General features: G+C 40.0%; 1 protein-coding gene across 1 annotated transcript; it reads right to left on the bottom strand.

Moving 5' to 3' along the window:
* Nucleotides 1-6,492: 6,492 nt before the first annotated feature.
* MYL4 (myosin light chain 4) lies at nt 6,493-22,372 on the bottom strand. Its single transcript, XM_051994927.1, has 7 exons — nt 22,149-22,372; nt 16,473-16,500; nt 9,655-9,804; nt 8,341-8,514; nt 7,576-7,653; nt 7,138-7,181; nt 6,493-6,664 (listed from the first exon to the last, which is right to left on the bottom strand). The coding sequence occupies exons 1-6, from the start codon at nt 22,281-22,283 to the stop codon at nt 7,153-7,155; spliced, it is 594 nt and encodes a 197-aa protein (XP_051850887.1). The 5' UTR covers nt 22,284-22,372; the 3' UTR covers nt 6,493-6,664; nt 7,138-7,152.
* Nucleotides 22,373-22,596: the final 224 nt, after the last annotated feature.

Genomic DNA, 22,596 nt, shown 5'->3' with positions numbered 1-22,596 from the left:
TTACTATGCAAACAAGATATACTGATCTTGAAAACAGGATGTGCAGACACAACCTACATTTTATAAGTTTCCTAGAAGAGCATGATAAGACAAAAAATTTAATATTATAATGAAGAAAGTAATAGAAGAGAACTACTCATAATACATAGAAAATGAAATTCCAATTTAAGGAACTCATAGAAATCCAGAAAAAAAAACCCAAAGGTGCAAACTACAAAATACATGGCAATCAAATTTAACAATTCAATTCAGAAGCAAGTTCTGCAAGTCATCAATAGAAAGATTTTCAAATACAGATTAAAGGACATTCAAATAATGCAAGATTATTTTCTATTCACTAGAAAAAGAAAGGAGGAAAGGAATAATATATTCCGAAGAGCAATTCAGGTCAGTATGCAACCCAAGGTGACTTATTCTGTAAATGTGAGTTTAATTACACAGGACAAAATGACATTCAATAATAAAGAAGTCTGAAATATTCTTAGAAAGAAAACCAGAACTGAAGAGATTGTTTGTTTATTGAACACTCTAAAGAATAGAAATGCTGGAGTGAATAAGTTTGGCCGGCAAGGATAGTAACAGCAACACTGATAAGGGTTGATATCAGTTAATATCAGTAAGTAGCATCTCTGTCTTACTTTTTCCTTGCATTCCTAGTGCTTAGCCCAGTATCTGGCACATAGTAGGTGATTATCAGTAAGATATCAGTAAGAGAATTTGTTCTAAATGTACACAAGGAGACAAGGTAAAGTAGAAATCTAGTATAGTAAAGAAGTAGACAAGGATATTGTGTAGAAGACATAGATAGGGATATTATGGACAACACAGATCCCCTGCCTATGGATGAAGTTTTCTGTTGTAGTACATTACAACAAGAGGAAGTACATAAAAGGGGGAAAAGAGCAAGGAGATAGAGAGGAGTGAGTGATGTTCCAGGGTCAAATCAAGGGCTAGCAAAGAAATGGTCTCCAAAAGAGAGGACACTAGAGAGGAGTAAGTGAGAAGGAGGGGGGAAGACTGAAAGGAAGGGAAAGGAAAGAGGCCTTAAGTTGGAAGTGGGAGGACATTGATGAATACTCCTTAGTGAAGAGATGTGATGATGAAGGGAGAGGAGGATGTCACATTAGATAAGGAATGGAACATTTAGAGTTTTAAAATCTTCTTGATCTGACGGTTACAGAGGGAGCAGAGACTGGAACCCCTGAGGGCAATTGGCACCTCAAAAAGTGGGAGAACATACCCAAGGCAGAGATTTCCAGGAAAATGTGGGGGGGGGGGGGAATTTGGTAAGAGATGATATAGATCAGTGATAGGCTACACAATTGGGGAGGCTCTATTGACATTGTTCTGGAGGTGAGTACAATGAAAGAGAGAATCCATGAGGCAAGCGCTGGAAGAGGATGATAGAAAATGCGGAGAGGAGAGAGCTTAGCATGGATATACTGGAAACTTTAATTGCATGAAGAATACAGAGAAAAGAAAGATACCAGAAAATCACCGAGTTCGCGAATCAGAGAATAAATAAATCTGGAGTAAATGGAAAGAGACCACATGAATGAATATTACCACCTCACATCTCAGATCTAGATCTGTGTGAACACGAATAAAAATAAAGTAAATGGGGCTAAAGCTGTAACAGGAAAAATTGAGTTCAAATATAAAAGAGCCCCACTTGATGGGGATAGCAGAAAGAGAGCCCCTCCAGCCTTTGAAATTAGAAATTCCTATCTGGGCATCTTTGCTCGTCTTCGCCAAGTGCACAGCGGCTTGAGATGAACCCTCGAGTGTTAGGGATTTTGTTTCTGTGTAATTGGGTTTTCCTAGGGACACATTAATTTTCACATACTAGCTAAGAAACAGGACGTTGCCATGCTTCCATCTAGTGGTAAAAGATGGGAGTTGCAGCTCAAATCAACAATTTTTGTTTCTCTGTTAATATTGAGTCTTCTTGGACCCCACTGGGAGTTTTTCTTGGCAAAGACACTGGAGTGGTTTTCCATTTCCTTCTCCAGCCCATTTTACAGATGAGGAAACTGAGGCAAATGGGATTAAATGACTTTCTCAGGGTCATACATCTAGTGTTTCAAAAAGAGAATTCTTCTTGATTCCAAGGTCCTCTACTAACATTGAATGACTCTGTGTGTGTCTCTAAATCTGGGGAGGAGAAGTGTAATACTCATTTTTGCATAATAATATAGCACTTAACCCCTTCTTCTATAACTGGACAGAAACCCTACAGTTAATTCCTTTTCAGCTAAATTTGACATACACATACCCCATGTCTCTGACCCAGAAAAGATCATGGACATTATCCCCAAGATGGGGGGGGGGGGTAACTTTGTGTCCTGTATCCCAGAAACAGAAGGGGGGATTGAGGAAGGATGAAGGAGGTCTTTTCCACAAGATACTTATTATTTCAGATTCACACAGAATCTGGCTTCATCCCAGGGGCATCCTCATTGGAAAAAGTGAAGTTCTTTCATACTCTCTGGCTAGACAATGATTAAACATTTATTAATCACCTACTGTGTGCCAGATACTGGGCTAAACACTAGGAATGCAAAGAAAGGTAAGACAGAGACCCTACTAAGAGCCAGGGATGCTCTTAAGGAGCTCACAACCTAGCGGCAATAAGCAAACAATTACGTATAAACAAGATACATACAGGATAAATTGGAGATGTTCAACAAAAGAAAGGTACTACTATTAAAGTGGATTGGGAAAATTGTCTGACAGAAGGAGAAATTTAAAATGATATTTGAAAGGAGTTTTGAAAACTAAAAGACAAATAAAGAAGGCGAAAGTTTTAAGGTGGATGACAAGCAGAAGAAGCACGTTAAGAAATGGAATGTCTGGTTGGGTGAACAGTGAGGAAGCCAATGTTTCTGGATTCCAGAGTACGGGAGGTTAAGGGGTGAAGTAAAAAGACTGAAAATGTAGGAAGAGATCGAATTATGGAAGGCTTTAAAAACCAGAAGATCTTATATTTAATCCCAGAGGTAACAGAATTAATTGAATAAGGAGTTGACATAGTCAGGTTTGTGCTTTAGGAAGATCGATTTGACAGCTGAGTGGAAAATGAACTGTCAGCCATCCCTGATCAAAGAACTCTCAGACTTCCAATGAAACCAAAGCTGCAAATATATCTCTCAGAATCACATATGTCTGGGGAAGAAACACAAAGGCAGAAGAAAGGTAGCTTTGGATTTATATAGGCAAGCACACATTCTCTCAGCATATAATTGCCATTGCCACTTGAAGGAAAGGAAAGAAAGTTCCTCTGAATTCACACAAAGATATAAATCAAAGGAAGAATAGTAGAATCTCAAAATGATGTACTAAAAAAAAAAACATAAGGATGTCATCTTTTTTACTGTTCTTATATCCCACTGAATGAATGGCTTTTACTGGCTCAATGGAAACAATTATCTTTAACATAGCCGTTGTCAAGGGAACTAAGGGACAAACCAAGAGTTGCTGGGTCATGCAGGTACTTTACAAGGGATCAGAGAATATATTCCACTGAAAGGGACCAATATGAATACCTGATTCAGTGAAAAGAGTCCATCTCCGCTACATATATGGCATATATAGAACTTGTTGTTCAGTCACTATCACTCATGTTTGACTCTTCGTGACCCCATGTGAGGTTTTCTTGGAAAAAAATAAATATTGGAGTGATTTGCTATTTTTTTCTACAATTCATTTTATAGATAAAGAAACTCAGGAAAATAGAGTTAATAGATTTGGGCAGGGTCACAAGTGTCTTCGGTTTAATTTGAACTCAGGAAGATGAGTCTTCTTGACTCCAGGCCCAAACCTTATCTGTTGTGTCACCTAGTTGCCCTTACATTCAATTTCCCCTGCCTGCATTTTCCCATCCCTTTCCTGACACACTTCTTCCCCTATTTTTAAGTTACTACTCTGCAACCTATCAAGTCTCAACACTATTTTATCACCAAGCACCTCTGCTGGCTTGTGGCTGGAGACATGCTTATCTCTGTCCCAGAACAGCAATTCCCTGCTCCTCCCACTCCACTCACCCTTTCCTCTAAGAATGGCATCTCTCTCTCTCTCTCCAGCCCAGATACAGAGTGATCCAGCCAAAGAAAGGAAACACCTTCCCTCCCCCCATCTCCCCTGCCACGAAAGAGCTAAAAAAAGAGACCTTAAAGACCATCTGATCTATCTCTCTCATTTTATATGAGAGGAAACTGAGAGCCAAAAGGGAAATGACTTGGGCAAGATAACATCCAAAGTTAATGGGAGGAAGAGGAGCAAAAAGGGGGAGTGTGATGAACTGAACCAGCTACACCCAGTGAAAGAACTCTGGGAGATAACTAAAAACCACTACATTGAATTCCCAATCCCTATATTTTTGCCCGCCTGCATTTTTTATTTCCTTCACAGGCTAATTTTACAATATTTCAAAGTCCGATTCTTTTTGTACAGCAAAATAACAATTTGGACATGTATACTTATTTTGTATTTAATTTATACTTTAATATATTTAATATGTATTGGTCATCCTGCCATCTAGGGGAGGGGGTGGGAGGAAGGAGGGGAAAAATTGGAACAAAAGGTTTGACAATTGTCAATGCTGTAAAATTACCCATGCATGTAACTTATAAATAAAAAGCTATTTTAAAAAATGTTAAGGGGTGAGTGTGTTTTTGTGAGTCCCTCTTGCCTCTCTATGTTTTAACTTCAAAGGTAAGGATCACTTCTTATACTTCTGCATCTCCTACTTCCCTTAGTAAAAAGCCAACTACCCAGAAGCTGCTCAGTTAATATTTGCCAACTGATAATTAAGCTTGAACAACTTACTTCACAGGGTTATTTGGGGGAGAGTCTTTATAATCCTTAAATTGCTACAGAAAAGTGACTCATTCTATTGACTGGCTGACAGGGAGGTCAAGAAGAATGAAAAGGATGAGATCTATCTATTTCCTCTGAAGCCTTTATGAAAGAGATGTATAGGAAGGAAGGGAATCAGAAGAGAGATTTCTATGAAGTACGAGGTTCAGGAATACAGCTCCAAAAAAGGGTTAACTGGGAAGGAAGTGTGAGAAACAGGACAGAGAAACAGAGACAATGACAGAGACAGAGAGAAATTAATACCAGCTTGGGGATGTTTATGGAGAAATTGAAGGAACCATGGAGATCACCTGGTATACAATCCATTCATTTTCAGTAGGGTGTCTGACTCTTCATGAACTCATTGGGGGTTTTCCTGGCAAAGATACTGTAGTGGTTTGACATTTCCTTCTCCAATTCATTTTACAGATGAGAAATTGAGGTAAACAGGATTAAGTGACTTGCCCAGGATCCCACAGATAGCAAATGGCTAAGATCAGATTTGAATTCATGAAAATGAGTCTTCACCCCCACATTCAAGCCCCACATTCTATCCACTGTGATACCTAGCTGCCCTTTTTGTGGATATGGGAACAAGTAGATATCCACATTGGAATAATCAAGTCCCTAAAACAAGAGATGACATTCATTCTTGAAACTTGTGAGTGTATTTCTGTCCACTTCAATGTCTGACTCTCTCCATCTTTCTCCTTGCCTCTTTTTCAATCTCCCTCTGCTTCCCCACCTCTAGCTGAGTCTCTCCCTGACCACTGATGCAGAGCAAGCTTTGGATGAGCCATTGGGTAAGGGATGAATTGAAGGAGGAGAACGAAGGGGGAATTCTCTTTGAGCCATCCTGTCTAAAGAGACAGGCACTGGGGTCATTGGCATCTAAATCTAAACAAGTTTCACTAGATAGAAACAAAACAAGAAAAAAAAAAACAATTTGAACCATTAAGGACCTTACATCCTACTGGGGGATGTAGGTTTTGGGACTAGGATTACATATAAAGTTAGGAATTATTGTGGTGCCCACAGTGAGTGAGACAAAACATCAGGACATAGCACCCGGGAGAAAGCAGTGAGTTTTGTCAGAGAAGATTAGTTTACATGCTACCCCTAATGCTTATTACCTGTGTGACCTTTTGCAACTTATGCTATCCCTCTGGTCTTCCTTTCCATCTCTGTAAAATGAAAGGGCCTCTAAGGTCCCTTCAAATTTATGGTCTTTTGTCTCCTGAGAATGGGAACCCAAGCATCCCAAAACAGGGACTTGAAAGGATGCTGAGTCTGGACTCAGTTCTTGCTACAACTACCACCACCACCACCATCCCCACATACCCAATCATATATTTCCTGTCAATTAGACCTGACCTAAGGAACGATGAAGCAAGAATAAACAGAATGTGTGAATAAGGACAGAATTCTGATTCCTATAAATATTACTGTTCCCTTAAACCCTTTCCTACTAAATTTCTGACCCTGCCATTATCCTTGGAGCTATTACCCAGGCCTCTCCCCTCACCTGGCCAGGTCAGCTACAAACCCCATCATTCTACCTGGTGAACAGAAAAGAGAAACTGAGATGAGAATTCAGGGATGGAAGGAACATGGCAGAAAACAGACTCCAAGCTGTTATGTAAGATAGTGCCTGGTTGTTTATTTACAGAGGTGGCTGTGAAGCTGAAGAACTTCTCATAACTTTAATGGGGTGGCAGGCCTGGGTCCCTCTGACTCCGGTTCCACAGCTCTTCCGAAGGTTCACTCACTCCTGATACAGTGACAGCAATAAAAGGCCACCTTGTACCTGAAAAAGCAATCACAGAGGAAGAGAGTGGCAATGACTCCCTTATCAAGTTCCCAAGCATTATTACCTTAGGGCAGGAAGGAATGAGTCTGTGAATAGCAAGAGAAAGAAAGCAGAATGGGACCAAGAGTAGACACGAGGGTTTTCTCCAGTCCATTGGCCCTGTTTTTCCTCTTCCATCAGCATGGTCAGAAAGATCCAAGCCTGGAGGAATGTGTGTGAGGTGAGAGGGACTAAGGTTATCAGCAATGTGTATTTGGTGAGCAGTAGAATGAGCAGGGGCAAAGGAGAGATGAAAGGAATTTAGAAAGGGGAATCATGAAGGAGTAAGGAATGAGGGGATACCCAGTGAGAGTAGATGGGCACCATGCCAGTGGGGCATTATAACTAGAACAAGAGGCTTCCTGAGCCCTCAGTGCTCTTGAACCATTAGAAATGGCCCTGGCTCTAACTATGGAGGAGTTCATACTTACCCTGAAGGTCCCAATTCATCCAGACATGATGTGTTTGACAAAGGCTAGAAAAAAAGGTGGGAGTCAGAATCCTGGGATGATTCCTTTTCCCTCTACTCCCTTTGTTGTCCCTCCCAACTCCCTGATTCTAAACTTTCCCTCTCACTGATCCTTTCTAACCCTCTTCTCCTGCTTGGGAAAGATTATCTCATGCAGCTAGGGATTCCTTCTTCACTTCATGGACTCTCCGAGCTGAGTGATCTCCTACTCAACCCCCAGAATTGCAGATCTCATTTTCATCAAGATGATACTGAGACTAGAGACAAAGCCCAATCTGCCTCTGTTTTGATTCAGGTTTCAATTTTCCAGTAGCATAGGTAGAAGAAATTTAGAAAGGATGGAACTAAGGTAGGAGAAGGGGATTGAGAGGAGTAAGTGCTCTAATCCTACTCTCCTGACCTTCATAGTTAATACAGCCATTGGCATCCTCCTGTCCAGCCATCAGCTGTTCCACTTCTGACTCCGTCATCTTCTCACCTGGAACAAGTTTAAAGTCATTGAAGCAGAGAATAGGTAATAGCCCACCTCCCTTTCCATTCCATAGCTTCCCTAGTCATCTATATTCTGGCATAAAAGCAGAACTCTTCCCCAAATCTTTCATAAGGATTTTGAAAGAAAAATACTGAGAGAAAAGTCAAAGATTAGACATGTCCTGACTCTGGAGCTTCAGCCTACCTTGCTTCAGTTACAACAAGGGATGGATAGGATTTAAAGAATGTGAGCCTCAGAGTAAGAGGCAAGAGCAGAACAGAAATCAGAGAGCTCCTCTCTCTTATTCTGAACTAGTAACTATTATCTTTTTTTCATCCCTATAGGTTTATATGAAAAAAGGTTAGAGCTGAAAGGGACATTACAGACCATAAAAACCTAACCCTTTCATTTTATAGATGTAGAAACATTGGTTGTTGACTTGCCCATGGTCATTGAGCAGATTAGAAGTAGAAGAGATCTCATATCTCTGCCCTCCTCTTCTTCCCTCAATGCTCAAAGACTTTATGTTGAAGAAAAGAGTGTGGGGAGGGGCCATTCATGTGTCTAGGGAGATGAGTTCCAACTTTAATTTAGCCCTTCCCCCTTTATCTCTAATCCTTCTTCTTCTTCTCTTGCTCTGTCTCCTCATCCCATCCCACCACAATTGTCTTCCCCTTCCCCCAAAGCTCATACCCAGTGTGGCAAGGACATGGCGTAGCTCAGCACCCATGACAGTGCCATTGCTCTCCTTATCAAAGACTCGAAGCCCCTCCACAAAGTCTTCATAGGTCCCTTGATCCTTGTTGCGGGAGATATGCTGCAAGATGGGCAGGAACGTTTCAAAGTCCAGCATTTTGGCATTCATCTCTTCAGGGAGAGAGATTAGAGGAAGAGAGAAGGGAAATTTTAAGATAGGGCATCCCATTGCAGATGGGGAATTTATCTTTACTCTGCCTTTCTAAGAACTAATCCTAGATAAATGAATGTCTCATCTACTTCTGGGATCAGGGCATGGGCATAGTGACCCTACAAAATTGACTAAAGGCAAGTAAGGAAAATAGAAATGGGAGCTGCTCATGGTGGGGAATGTCAAAATAAATTCAATCTGGATTCTAATAGGACCCTGTGCTCCCAACCCCATAATCCAGACCATTCCCAGGCTCAATAGAGATGGCTACCAGAGGTGACATTATATACAGACAAAATACTATTTCCTATAGTTCCTCAGTCTTTATTCAGCTCCCATGAATGAAGAGTCAATTGTTTCTAAAGCCAGAACCAAGGAGGAAGGCAATGAGAGGGAGCAAGAATGGGAAATGGAAGTCAGGAGAAAGCCATCCTGACTCTCAGGGTAAAGGTGACAATGACATCAGCTTTACTGTGATATGGTTGGATTCCAAAATGAGTGTCTGCCTCCTTCGGGGACCTGAGAACAAAGCCGAGATTGTCTTGCAGAGGAAATAAAGTATGCAGCAATAGTTAATTATTTAACAAACGTACACTGAAGGTGTACTATATTCACAGCTCTATATTAAGCCTCCAAGTCAGAGGTCACAGAGAATAAACTCTGCCTTCAAGAAATTCACATTTTAATTAGGGGACCAAATTAAAAAAAAAAAAAGACTTGAGAAGAACTCAAGCAAATTATCATTGAATGGGAAATCATAGGACCTATATTATTAGAGAATTATTTATGCCTTAGGGAGACACACAGATCTTTAGACTTAGGGAATATCCAGTACTATGCTTAGCAGGTATTTGATACATAATAGGTGCTTAATAAATGTTTACTGACTAATTGATTAATGGAAAGCAAAAATGACATAGGCCAGGTAAAGCTCTTTAAAGAAGATGTGTAATGATGAAGGAAAAAGGGGAATTATGAAAAGCAGAGAAAGAGAACAGGCAGATGGGAAGATTATTTGTGTAAGGAAGTCTAGTGTAGCCCTAGATATTGGAAGACACAAAGAGAGCTAAGGTTTTGATATCCTTGACTCTGATCCTGACCTTCAGGCTTGGGCTTGCCCAGTACCCGGAGGACCTCAGCATTTGTAGGATTCTGGCCCAGAGCACGTAGCACATCCCCGCATTGTCCATATGTAATCTTCATCTCTCCAGTTGGCGTCCGATCAAACAGTGAGAAAGCCTCCTTGAACTCTGCAGAGAGAGAATACGGCTAGTACCACTCTTGGGCCAAATAGGGCATCATAGATCTCATAGACTCAGAGAAAGGACCTCAAAGGACACCTATCCAACCCCCTAATTTTATAAATGAGAAAACTGAGACCCAGTTGAATTAGGGGATTTGTCCTAGGTCACAAAGGGAATTGTGAGAGCTGGAATTTGAGCACAGGTCTTCTACCTAAAGAGCCACTGTTCCACACAATAGTCAGGGACGACTAGGGGGCAAATGGATGGTGTAACAGACAGAATGCTGGACTGGGAGTCAGGAAGGTCTGAATACCTTGGGCAGAGAAGAGTTTACTTAGGATATAGCGAGAAGGGAAAAACATGCTCCTGAAAGTTGCTGTCAGAATCCTTTAAATTTTATCAATCTGGAGCAAAGTCCTGGTCATTTTGCCCTAATTACATCTATAGCTGTAGTCATGGTACATAAGACTTTAAGTATCCAGAAAGGATTGGTATTGTGATCTAAGGCAAAGAGTCCTCAGAATCACAGAGAACAAGAGTAAAATCAACTTAAGGCAGTTTTGGGCCCATGGAAAAATGCTAATCTACCTTATTAATTTAAACTCCAATTCAAATTTTGTGATAATCCCCAAGGACTGAATAGCTGAAATATACATCATGCAAGAAAGACTTGCTAAATTTATTAATCTTGTAAAAAAACAGAGTTCAGGGAGAATGTTCAGAGCCCTAGAGAAGAAACTAATTTTTTAAATCTATCAAGTCCTTTAGAATCACTCACTGATTTACAAGAATTGACAAATTACAAATCATTATAGGTATAAAAGCAGGTCTTTCAAAGTCATCTATCTGACATTTTACCATCCCTTCTAAGACATTCCTATTTGAAATGAAAGTACATGCTGTCCTTTGGAAGTAATAATATTACATTTCTTTCAGAGTATTCTCGAATTCAGACTTTAGTTAAGTCTAGTTGTTTTCCATTCCTCCCTCATTAGTTCAATTAGTAAGAAGTAACTGAATAAACTAACAGATAGATTAATGTGGATAGCTCGTATGCTGTGGCAGCCTCAGAGTCAGCAAGACATGGCACATAATATGTGACACTGAACAAACCTCTTAATGGCAGGCAACTTTCAGTAACCTTAAATTGCAGAGAATTTTCTTAATTACAATGGTAAAAGTTTCTTACTTATAATCCTATAAATGATGAAAACAGCTCTAGTTTTAAAAATAAACACACACATACATACCCATGCACATTGGTATACTCACTCATATTTATTGAGACAATCACTAAAAAATTTTTTAAAAATTGGACCTATATGGCAGAACCCTATGAGACTTCCTTATCAGTGAGAGAGAGATTAAAGCTAGAAGTCTATAGGGGAAAGAGTATTAGAAGACTTGAATCCAAATTTACTACCTTTGATTCTGGGCAGGTTACTTCTCCCCGGGCCTCAATTTACTCCCTTAATTTCAGAAAATTAACTTCACAAATATAAGCCGAGGAAGGTATGGCTAGATAACAGTTTCTCTAAAAAAAGATCTAATGAGGTTCAAAATGGCATCCCCAAAAGGTAATGAAATCTTAAGCTTAGTTAGAAGTTTAGGGTCCAGGATAAAAATGGCCATCTTAGATGTTTGGAGCTCTGCCTAGGCCTTGGACCCTGAAGGGTTGATTAGACTATACTGGTTAATATTTTAAAGAATATGAGTAGTTTTTAGTCATGGAGCCCAGAACAGGGATAAATTAACACACAAAGGCCTGCTTTTTTGGTAGAATTTCATATAAAACATTTTTAAGAAAGGAAGATAGCTTTTCAGATATAATGAACTGTTTATTCCCAGTTACTGTAAATGACCAGGGTGTATTCCTATTAGAACCTAGAAAACTACAACTGCATAGTCTGGCTGAATATTTGCTTACATTTCTTTGCCAATAGGCAAAAGGTTGGTTTGTATGGAAGAAGGAGGAACATTGTTACAGGGGATATTATGGTGAGTTCCCTGAAAGAGCTTCTGTGTGGCTCAGGGACTGAAGGACCTATATGTTGAGATGTCTAAGTAATCTCCTTATTGGCCACTGAGTAGGAATAGCTGCTGACCCAGTAGACGTTAAAAAAAGAATGACCATGCTTTTTATCCTTCTCTTCTTTCAAATGATAATGTGAGAAGCTTATTTCCTAAGTTTCTCATGAAAAAAAAATTGGAGAAAGTGCTATGTGCCTACATGGGCAAAATTGTGAGCTCATGACCACAGAAGATATATTTGCCAGGATGGACATTTACCTAGAGGGAATTATTTGCGTATGGCAGAGCCAAGATGAAGGAAGAATGCTAATTCAGAAAATTCCCAAATATTTCATATTTTGTTATTTTAAGTATGAATCTTCTGAGAAAGTATAACAGCAGTTTTGAATTAGAGGAACACCTAAGATAACACAAAGGAAACATAAAAGAGCCAAAGGCTACCAGATACCAAACTATAAGTTCACCTGGTTGTGGCTTGTAGTGCTAGCTAACACATGGGTGAGATCTCCATGCCTTCCCCATCCCTCACTGGAGGGATGTTTCCTGAGGAGTCACACTTGAGAAACCTGAGTAAGAAACAGGTACTTCTTTTAATAGCTGCAGCACCTTACCCCCTTGCTCTGTCCTAAGATGGAACCTAAGAACCATTAAGGGTTTTCCACCTAATTCTAAAATGCCACATCTTTGTAGTGCTTCAAGTAGCTAGGAAATTCATTATCCCTAAAGTTCCCAATAATAAGTCATGATGTCTTTGAAGGAGATTACCCCTCACTGGAGGTCTTTAAAGAAAGGGGGGATGACCACTTGTTGAGAACACTGTAGAGGCAATTTCTAAATAGATAAGGTTCTGAACAGATTACCCCTGTTCCCCAACTCCCACTTTCATGCCTTTGTACAAGCTTTTGCCTAAGTTTGAAGGAATCTTCAATTCAACTAATTTGGTGTAATTCCTAGTGCCCTTTGAGGTCCAGCCTCTTTTTAAAAGCTTTTCTTAATTCTTCAAGGTACTAGAACTTCACCTACCACACCATGAAATTACTATATATTTATTTTGTACGGATTTTGTATTTACTCATGTTTACATGTTGTTTTCATCAAGTAGATTATAAAGGCTCAGTGAGCAGAATCTCCATCATTTTTGTGTGTCTGGCACCTGACACACTTAGGAGACTTTGTGATTAAATAAATGTATTTTGCATTTGAATTCTATTTTGAAGATTCTGTGATTTATCTGGAAAATAGGAGAGATGAGATTGAGATTCAAGGGTGAGCTTATGGTTTCGTTGGTATAGGGAACACCTGAGGGAGAAAACTATTAAGAGTTACTTAGAGAATTATCCATTATACTGAGAAATTCAGCAATTTGTCCAGAGTTACACAGCCAATATGTATCGGAGGCAAAAGTTAAATTCTGGACTTTCTGGCTATACAACCTGCTCTCCATCCATTATGTTCTCTTTCTAAAGCAGAAATTCTTAACTTTTTTGTGTAATAAAAACAACTTTGACAATCTGGTAAAATCTATGCACCCCTTCTCATAATCTCTGCATTAAATAAGATACATGGTAGCAGCTAGATGGCATAGTGGAAAGAGCATCAGGAAAAGCTGAGTTCATATCCAGCCTTAGATACTTAGCTGTGTGACACTAGTCAATTTACTTTACTTTCCTCATTTATAAAGGGAGCTGGAAAAGGGAATGGCAAAGCATTCAGTATCTTTGCCAAGAAAATCCCAAATGGGTGACTGGAAAATGACTAAAGACAGCAAATAAATTATATGGGCTCACAAATGAAATCAAATTATGTAAATATGCAGTTATCAAAGTATTTTTTTCATGGACCGAAGGTTAACAATCCCTATACCTAAGTGGACCCTAAAAAAAGCCTTCTAATTCTAAAATCACATGATCCTTATATATGTTATATTCCCCAACTCTGGTGGACCCCCTATATAATTAATAATGAAATTCTGCTAAGGAAGTTTAGGAGGGAGAGAGGGAAATCAACTCTGCCTTACTATTGAACCATTTCTCTCTCTATTCCATTAAGTTTTGCTTAATGGGCAGACTGCTTAGTGCCCAAATTGAATGTGAGTCAGCCCCTGTGGCTGCTGTAAAAAGTTCAGCCTAGTCTTGGAGTTTATTTAAAGGAGCATGACATATACCCATGGGCTAAGTCCTAATCCTTCCTTGGTACTCTGCATTAGTCAGACTTTGATTTGAGTGCTCTGCATGGTCAGTTTTGGTCACCATACTTTAAAAGGTTCAGAGAATTGGGATAGTGTGTCTCAGATGAAGAAAGGCTATTAAAAGAATCACATCATTTAAGCTTAGAGAAGGGGTTAAGAGGTCATTTAATTATTCCCTTCTATTTGAAGGGTTTTTAGAGGAGGATGCTGAATAGAAAATAGAATGTCAAGGCTAAAAGGCACCCCAGTGATCTCCCAGCCCCTTCTCAATTTACAGGTGAAGAAATGGAGACCCACACTCCTTAAGTGACTGGCTCACAACCACACATCTAAAGTGTTAGCCGAGCTTGGGATTAGAATCCATCTGTTGACTCCCAGGCTGCAGTTCTTTTCACAGAACCACATGCAGATAGTTCTTTGTGTCCAAAGAATATCAAACAAATGGCAATGTGTCAAAATTAAGTCAGAAAGGATTCTAGTTGGATACAAGAAAGACATTTTCATGGTCAGTGATAATCTACTGCAGAGGGCTAGTGAATCATAAACCCTGAAGATATTTAAACAGGGGTAGCATGTTATAGTAGAAAGAACATGAGAAGCAGAGACAGAAGACCAGGATTTAAATCTCAATTTGCTTTGTTAACTGTGTTATTGTTGTCCTTGTTGAATAGTCTCAATCATGTCCAACTGTCTATGACCCCATATGGGGTTTTCTTGGCAAAGATGTCAGGATGGTTTGCCATTTCCTTCTCCAGTTCATATTATAGTGTGTGAAACTGAGGCAAACAGGGTTAAATGACTTGCCTAGAATTACACAGCTAGGAAGCTTCTGAGGCCAATTTTACTCATGAGGATGAGTCTTCTTGATTCCAAGTCCAGTGCTTAGCTGCCCACTGTGCTGCCCCTTTTAGCTGTGTAGTCTTGGATAACAAACTTTGAAGTTATCACAGTTGTAGAATCACAGATTGATTCTTCAACATTCCCTTATGTGCAGGTCAATTTTTAAAAATTAGTTTTACTTTTTAAATTTCCCGATACCTCACAGAAAAATTTTGGGATATCCCAAAATCAAGAGCTAGAATCACTCCTTTAAAAATGGACATAAGAGCATTCTGTTGCACATTTAAAGGCCATTGAGTTCAATCACTCCATTTTACAGATGAGGAAAGTGAAAGTTGGAGAGATGAATTGGTTTGCTAGAGTTAATAGAGCTAATAAGCAGAAGAGTCAAGAATCAAACCTCATTCCTCTGACTCCAAAAACAATTATTTTGTTTTTCTTCCTTTTTTTTCCTCCCAGAGGCAATCAGGATGAAATGTCTTGTCCAAGGTTACACAGCTAGTAAGTGTCTAAGGTTATATTTGGACTCAGGTCCTCTTGCCTCTAGGACACAGGTCCTGTGCAACCTAGCTGCCACTGTTTGTTTTTCCATTTTACCTTGATGCTTTTCTTGACCACCTAAAAGAATCCTCTTCTTTTTCATTAACTTCCCTCCCCCCTTTTCCTTCAAGGCTTACTTGAAATCCTACCTTCTACAAGAAGCCTTTTCCAATCCCCTTAATGCTATTATTTCCCCTCTGTCAGTTTTCCCCAATTTATCCTAAATCTATATCTTGTTTGTACATAGTTCTCTTGTTTGTACATTGTCTTCTCCATAAAAAAGTGGGCAACTTGAGGGCAGAGATTCTTGTTCTTTTGTAAATCCATAGTGCTTGGCTCAGTGCCTGGCATAGAAATAATACTTAATAGACATGTATTGACTGACTTGTTGGCTAACTGGACCAGATGATCCCTCAAGGTTCTTTTGAGACACAAGAGTCTAAGCTCTCTTTTGCCTTTAAGGCATTTATGGAGTTGGGGAAGGTCCCAAAGATAATAAAGGCCTCCTCTTTCTTTTGGAACTACTGTAGGCACCTGTGATAGGTGATGTCACTTTTCAAAGTGCCTGGGGACTTTATTATGAAGGGGGTATTAGCTAGGATAATTGAAGCCCATAAGAGAAAGGAGAACAAAAGACAAGTGAGACATTTACATGAGATGATGGGAAGTTTAAGGGAGTTCAGTATTAAATTTGCTCTCTAGTATAGTCCTATTTTAGAAGATTTTCTAGGGGGAATTTGGAGAAAATGGTAGTGATATGAGAACTGCCTTGGGCTGGATGAAAGGAAGTAAAAGCTCTCTCTCTTTCTACACCAAGAATCAGATGGGGTAAAATTGTCTCCTAGATCAGTGAACCTGGGAAGATACAGTTCATTGGCTTGGATATGGGGATTGTAGCAACTGACCACAGCCACTTCTTAAGTTTCAAAATGACTTGGCTAGAGGACTGAGCAACTGTAAGAGTTTCTGAGAGATTTGGAGAATACAGACAGGTCTTCTCTAGGGAGGTGTTGGTGCTCATCGGGAAAAGAGATTAAGGCAATAGCAATGGGAGGGAAGGAAGGGTAGTACTCACCTTCTATCTGGTCAGCACTGAAGTCAATCTGTGGGGAAGGAGAGAACAGAGTGGTCAAGGCTGCTAATGGAATGGAAACTCCAATTATTGTATTATAAAGGGTGTGCTAGATATGAGCCTGGACCTCCCTAGATGCTGACTTGCTGAGGAATAAGATAATATATTCCATGGAATATAATGAAATGGGAGAAAAAAAGAAATGGGAGGAGTAGGGAAGGAACCAGTGAATTGAGGGGGTTGGGGAAGAAGGAGAAGTCAAGGATAAACCTCAGTAATTAGAAGGATGGTAATATTCTCACACAAATTCATAAGAAGAATAGATTTGAGGGTAAAGAAAATGAATTCTGTTTTGGACATTCTGAATTTGTGAATCTCTCTCACTTTCATCCTCTCCTCTCTACTCACTTAGTCACCACCTGAGTTTAGACTCTCATCATCTTTTCCCTAGACTTCTACAGTAATCTAACTTGTTTCTCTGTCTCCTATTCCAATGTATAATTCACTGCCAAAGTGACTTTACTAAAACAGAAGTATGACTGTGTCATCCCCTATTCAGTGAACTCCAGTGTCAGCACTAAGATTAACCATAAGCTTCTCTGGCATTTAAAGCTCTTCATAACCTGACTTCAACTTACCTTTTTGGCCTTATTATACATTATTACCTTTCATATACATTATCGTCCTGCCAAACTGGACTCATTACTATTTGTCATACAACACAGTTCATCTCCAATCTCCATGAGTTTGCAAAGGCTGTGCCCCATATCTGGAACATACTTTCTTATCACCTATACTTCTTTAAATCTCTAGCTTCCATCAAGACCCACCTTAAGTCGCTTCTACATCAGGACTTTCCTGATTCTCCTCAATTTGCTAGCATCTCTCTGCTGGGAGGTGAGAGAGAAAAGGAGAGGAGAAGAGAGAAAGAAAAGAAGAAAGAAAGAAAAAAGAAAGAAAGAGGGAAAGAGAAAAGGAGAGAAAGAAAGAGAGAGAGAGAAAGAAAGAAAAAAGAAAGAGAAAAAAAGAAAAAGGGGAGAGAAAAAGAAAGAAAGAAAGAAAGAAAGAAAGAAAGAAAGAAAGAAAGAAAGAAAGAAAGAAAGAAAGAAAGAAAGAAAAGAAGAAAGGAAGGAAGAAAGAAGGAAGGAAGGAAGGAAGGAAGGAAGGGAAGAAGGAAGGAAGAAAGGAAGGGAGGGAGGAAGGAAGAAAGGAAGGGAGGGAGGGAGGAAGGAAAGTAGGGAGGAAGGAAAGAAGGGAGGAAGAAAGGAAGGGGGATGGGAGGGAGGAAGGAAGGAAGGGGGATGGGAGAGAGGAAAGAAGGAAGGGGGATGGGAGGGAGGGAGGGAGGAAGGAAGAGAGGAAGAAAGGGAGGAAGGAAGGAGAAAGGAAGGGAGAGAGAAAGGGAAGGAGAGAGGGAAGGAGAAAGGAAGGGAGGAAAAGAAAGGAAGGAAGGAGGGAAAGAGAAGGAAGGAGGGAGGGAAGGGAAAGGAAGGGAAGGAGGAAAGGAGGGAGGAAATCAGTGGCTCAGGGGATAGAGCACTGGGTCTGGAGTCAGGAAAACTCAAGTTCAGATCCAGCCTTAGATATTTACTAGCTTTGTGACCCTGGCCAAGTCACTAACAAACCTCTGTTTGCTTTCACTCACTAGAAAAAGAAATGACAAAACACTCCAGTATCTTTGCCCAAAAAAACTCTATGTAGAGAATATTGGTGTGCTACAATCCACAGGGTAAGAGAGTCAGATGCAATGCAATAGCAACTACAGATGAACATTTGTCTCCCTTACTATAAGCATCTTGAGGTCAGGAACTATTTCATTTTTGATACAGGATAAAGGACACATTACTGTATCCCCATCACCTAGTATAGGCTTTACAAGATATAGATACTTAATAAATGCTTATTACTTAAGGATTTACTAGAGGTAGGGACTGGATAAAAACCTCAACCTGTGATTTCATTGGTAAAGAAAACTGTCATGTGAGGATACTTTCTCTACCAATGAAAATCAGCATCTCTTCAAATGGATCTCAGAGAATTAACTATAGATAGTACTAACTGGCCACTTACTTGTCTAAGGTAACACAGCTAGTGGGTATCAGAAGTAGGACTTGAACCCAGATCTTCTTGGCTTCAAGGTCTGTTCTCCATTTACACCATGCTGACCTTTATTAATTGATTTGACTAATTATTACCTCCATTTACACTCATAAAAGTTCATAGAATCATTGAATTAGATAATGAACTGGAAAGATCCTTGGAGAGTTTTTAGTCCAACCCTCTCATACTATAAATGAAGGTACTTATTTTATAGAGGTAAGTGACTTGTCCAAAGTCACATAGATGGCAGAACTGGATTTCCTGGTCCTCCAACTCCACATCCTGATAGTTTTCCATCACACCACACAGGAGGAATAAAGGATGGCTTAGAGTAGGGGAGGAGATTGGAGCTGAAAGATGGTGGGATTATAGATTCATTGCTTTCCCCTCCCAAACTCAGAGAGCTTCATTGAGACTCCCCAACTTCAAATCTGGCAGAATTCAGTTTGTTGGGCTGACATTTCACCATTTCACAAAATATGAAAAAAGAGATTCGCTAAACCTAAGACCATTGTGAATAAGTTTACATTGGACACATTTAAAAACAACCAGTTTTACAGCACTTTTAAGGAATGCCAGCAGCACAGGGTATAGGAAGGGGGACTACAAGACGGTAAGCACCATGTTTGGGATTATTGGATAACAAAGCATTGGGTAACCATCTCTTAATCTGGGGTCTGTGAACTTGTTTTTTAAATCTTTTGATAAGGCAATTCCAGTAGACTTGTGATGGAAAGAGCCATCCACATCCAGAAAGAGAACTGTGAATGTGGATCAAAGCATAGTATTTTCACCTTTTGTTGTTGTTGCTTGTTTGCTTGGCTTTTTTCCCTCTCTTTCATGTGTTTTTCCCCTTTTGATCTGAGTTTTCTTGCACAGCATAACAAATGTGGAAATATGTTCAGAAGAATTGTATATGTTTAATCTATATTGGATTGCTTGCTGTCCAGAGGAGAGGGGAGAGGAGAACAGAGGGAGGGGAAAAAAAATGGAACACAAGTTTTGCAAAGGTGAATACTGAAAACTATCTTTGCATGTATTTAGAAAAAGAAAAATATATTTTAAAAAATCTTTTGATAATTATATTTTAATATATTTGATTATATATTTTATGCATTTAAAAACATTATCCTGAGAGGGCATCCATAGGTTTCACCAGATTACCAAAAGGATTTTGCAAAATGGAATATTTTGTGTGATGGGACAGGAGGGGAGAGTAGAGGAGAGGGAAAGGGAGGGGAAAAGAGGAAGGAGGATTGAGGAGGAAAGAGGAGAATTGAATTAGATGGGGATGGAACATGTAAGAGAGGAGTCAAGGATGTTTTCGAGATTTCAAACCTCAGTGACAAATAAGATTTGATATATACCAAAAAGAAAGAAAAGAAAAAAAAAAAACGAATAAAGGACACCTGGGAGAGAGAGAAGATCCAGAGAGAGGTGATGAGTAGTTTGCTGGTTTTACTGACTCATATGCTGAAATAGTTGCCAGGGTCAAAGAAGGCACCGCTGGATGGCTAGAGAGCCCAGCCTGGCAGTGGCTGTCCAAATGGAGTGGTGCTTAATCCCAACATGATAAAGATAATAGCAAAGGGCTGTCATGATGAGTGGATTTGTACCTGCCAGGCTCTGCCCATAAAGGGAAAGAGACACATGGCATGCAAAAGTCTCTGGACCCCATTAGGGCTGAGTCCAGACTAATCCTGGCCCTACCCATCTTCCCTCCATCCCTGTCTATCCCCAGCTGTGTTCCGAGGGCTGGCCTCCCTCCTCTCCTGTCCCACCCCTCCAAGTCCCAGTCCAGTTATAAATAGCTCTCCCTACCAGTGACTGCTTGACCTCCCTCATTTTGGTGTGGAGGTTTAAAATTGTTCCATTCCCCTGAGGAGCCTCTTGGCCACCTCTACCACTCCCCACTCCTTTTTCTAGCTTCCCCTTGCAAACTAATTCCTTCCACAGCCTGGCCTGTGAGCTTAGAGAAATCCAGCAGCCAGGTTAGTGGGGGACACATCTATTCTGAGAAAAGGAACATTCCCATGTGGGCACTGAAAGCAAGAGAGAAAAGGTAAAGAGATTCTCCTTTTCCAAGTTCAACCCTAGAAGCAGCCATATCCTACCATATGCTCACTCCTGTGGTGGTGACTCCTCAAATGCAAAAGAAAAAAGACAAGGTAGAAATTTTTTAGCTTTTCAACATTGAAGTGATTCAAGGCAATTCCAAAAGACTTGTATTGGAAAGTGCCATCCACATCCAGAGAAAGAACTATAGAGACTGACTTTTTTGTTGTTTGTTTGCTTGTTTTCTCTCATGTTTTTCTCCTTTTGATCTGATTTTTTCTCCATATGATGAATATGGAAATATCTTTAGAAGAATTGCACACATTTAACCTATATCAAATTGCTTGTCTTGGGAGGGGGAAAGAAGGACAAGAGGGAGAAAAATTTGGAACACAAGGTTTTGCAAAGGTGAATGTTGAAAACCATCTTTGCATTTATTTGAAAAATAAAATATCATTTTAAAATATATGCATACACACATAATGTCCAGTTTGACATGGAGGCAATACCACCAACATGCTGGGTATAGCCACAGGAGTGATCTTAGCTTCAGCTATAGTTGTCCTAGAATTACCGCTGGAAGGCACCAGGAATGTAAAGACTAACAGAGAACAGGGAGAGAATATCTAAATTTCTCTTTAAGAGCCAATCCAAATGCTCCCTACTGTAGTAAATTTTTCCTGACCAGAATGTAAAGATCTTTCCATCTCTCCTTTGAGCCCCTCTAGCTCTTATTACATAAGAAACATGGGATAGCTGAAAAAGCACAGATATAATGTCTAAAGACGTGGATTCAAATCCTGCCTCGATGATTTGCTAGTCTTTATGACCTTGGGCAAGTAATTCCTGCTTCTAATGCTCAATTTTCATTTTCATAAACTACATGAGTTTATTAAGGCTTTTCCCATGAACTATGCACCCGGTGCTTCTCATACACTGGTTTGTAGGGTAAGTAATCTTTTTGTAACTGTATATGTCTATTTTACCCCTACTAAAACAGTAAATTCACAAATGCAGAAACTGTCTTTTAAAAAATGAGAAACTTCTTTGTATTTCCCAAAGTGTTTCAAACATAAAAACAATAAATGCTTCTTGAGTGACCTGAGTGACTTAAATCCTAGAGTCATTGTACAATGATACTTCCCCCTTCTTTGGCTTCCAGTTCCTCTATATCAATTAACCTAGGATCTAGTGAACTTTTTACTATTTTAAATTTTTTTTGATAAACTGTATTTTAATATAATTTACTTCCTTCCTAATCTAATGTATTTTACTTTATGCATTTAAAACCATTTTTCTAAGAAGGGGTCCCTAGGTTTCAGCTTCCAGAGAGGTTCAAGACATGAAAAAAGATAAAAATAGTATAATGTTCCTGTTCCCTAGGGCAGATACACCATAGTGTTCTTTCCCACTAAAGGGCTAATTTAGGGCAGAAATGTTCTTCCCCAATATGTACTCCCACCCTACCCTTCCAGAGGAAGAAGAGGTTCTCGATCCCCCACTTCCCAACTAGTTGCATCTCACCTTCACACTCTTTGGGTCAAAGGCAGGTTCCTTGGGGGCTTCTGGAGCAGGAGCTGGGGCTGGGGCTGGGGCTGGGGCTGGGGCTGAGGCTGGCTTGGCGGCCTCCTTCTTGGGCTCAGGCTTCTTGGGAGGCATGGTGCTGGGATCTCTGGAGGAACTGGAAACCCTAAGAGGAAGCAAGACCCTGGAGGACAGAAAGACAGAAGCCTTGGGCTTTCTCTGTCCCTTATATCAAAGACCTGAGCCCCCACCTCCACCCCAGAGGGGTTGGGCCAGAGCAAGAACAACTGTCGCTGACTATAAAAGGAAGAAACACCCACAGGGTCCAGCTGACAATTATCCATTGTTACCAGATTTGGGACCACCAACCCCCACCTTCTCCTTCCACCGTACCCCTGGCATCCAGGCCAAGAACAGGCTGCCCTCTTCCTGTTGGCTGAGAGAAACA

The sequence above is a fragment of the Antechinus flavipes genome, chromosome 4, assembly GCF_016432865.1.
Source record: "Antechinus flavipes isolate AdamAnt ecotype Samford, QLD, Australia chromosome 4, AdamAnt_v2, whole genome shotgun sequence".
Lineage (NCBI taxonomy): Eukaryota > Metazoa > Chordata > Mammalia > Dasyuromorphia > Dasyuridae > Antechinus > Antechinus flavipes.
Note: the sequence above shows the minus strand (reverse complement) of the source record. Positions and strands in the feature narration are given on the sequence as shown.

Coding starts and splice junctions, on each gene's coding strand:
- MYL4 (XM_051994927.1), bottom strand. CDS start 22,283: ATGCCTCCCAAGAAGCCTGAGCCCAAGAAGGAGGCCGCCAAGCCAGCC. Junction 16,501..22,148: donor TTGACCCAAAGAGTGTGAAG/GTGAGATGCAAC, acceptor CCTTCCCCACAG/ATTGACTTCAGTGCTGACCA. Junction 7,654..8,340: donor CCATGTCCTTGCCACACTGG/GTATGAGCTTTG, acceptor AACTTGTTCCAG/GTGAGAAGATGACGGAGTCA.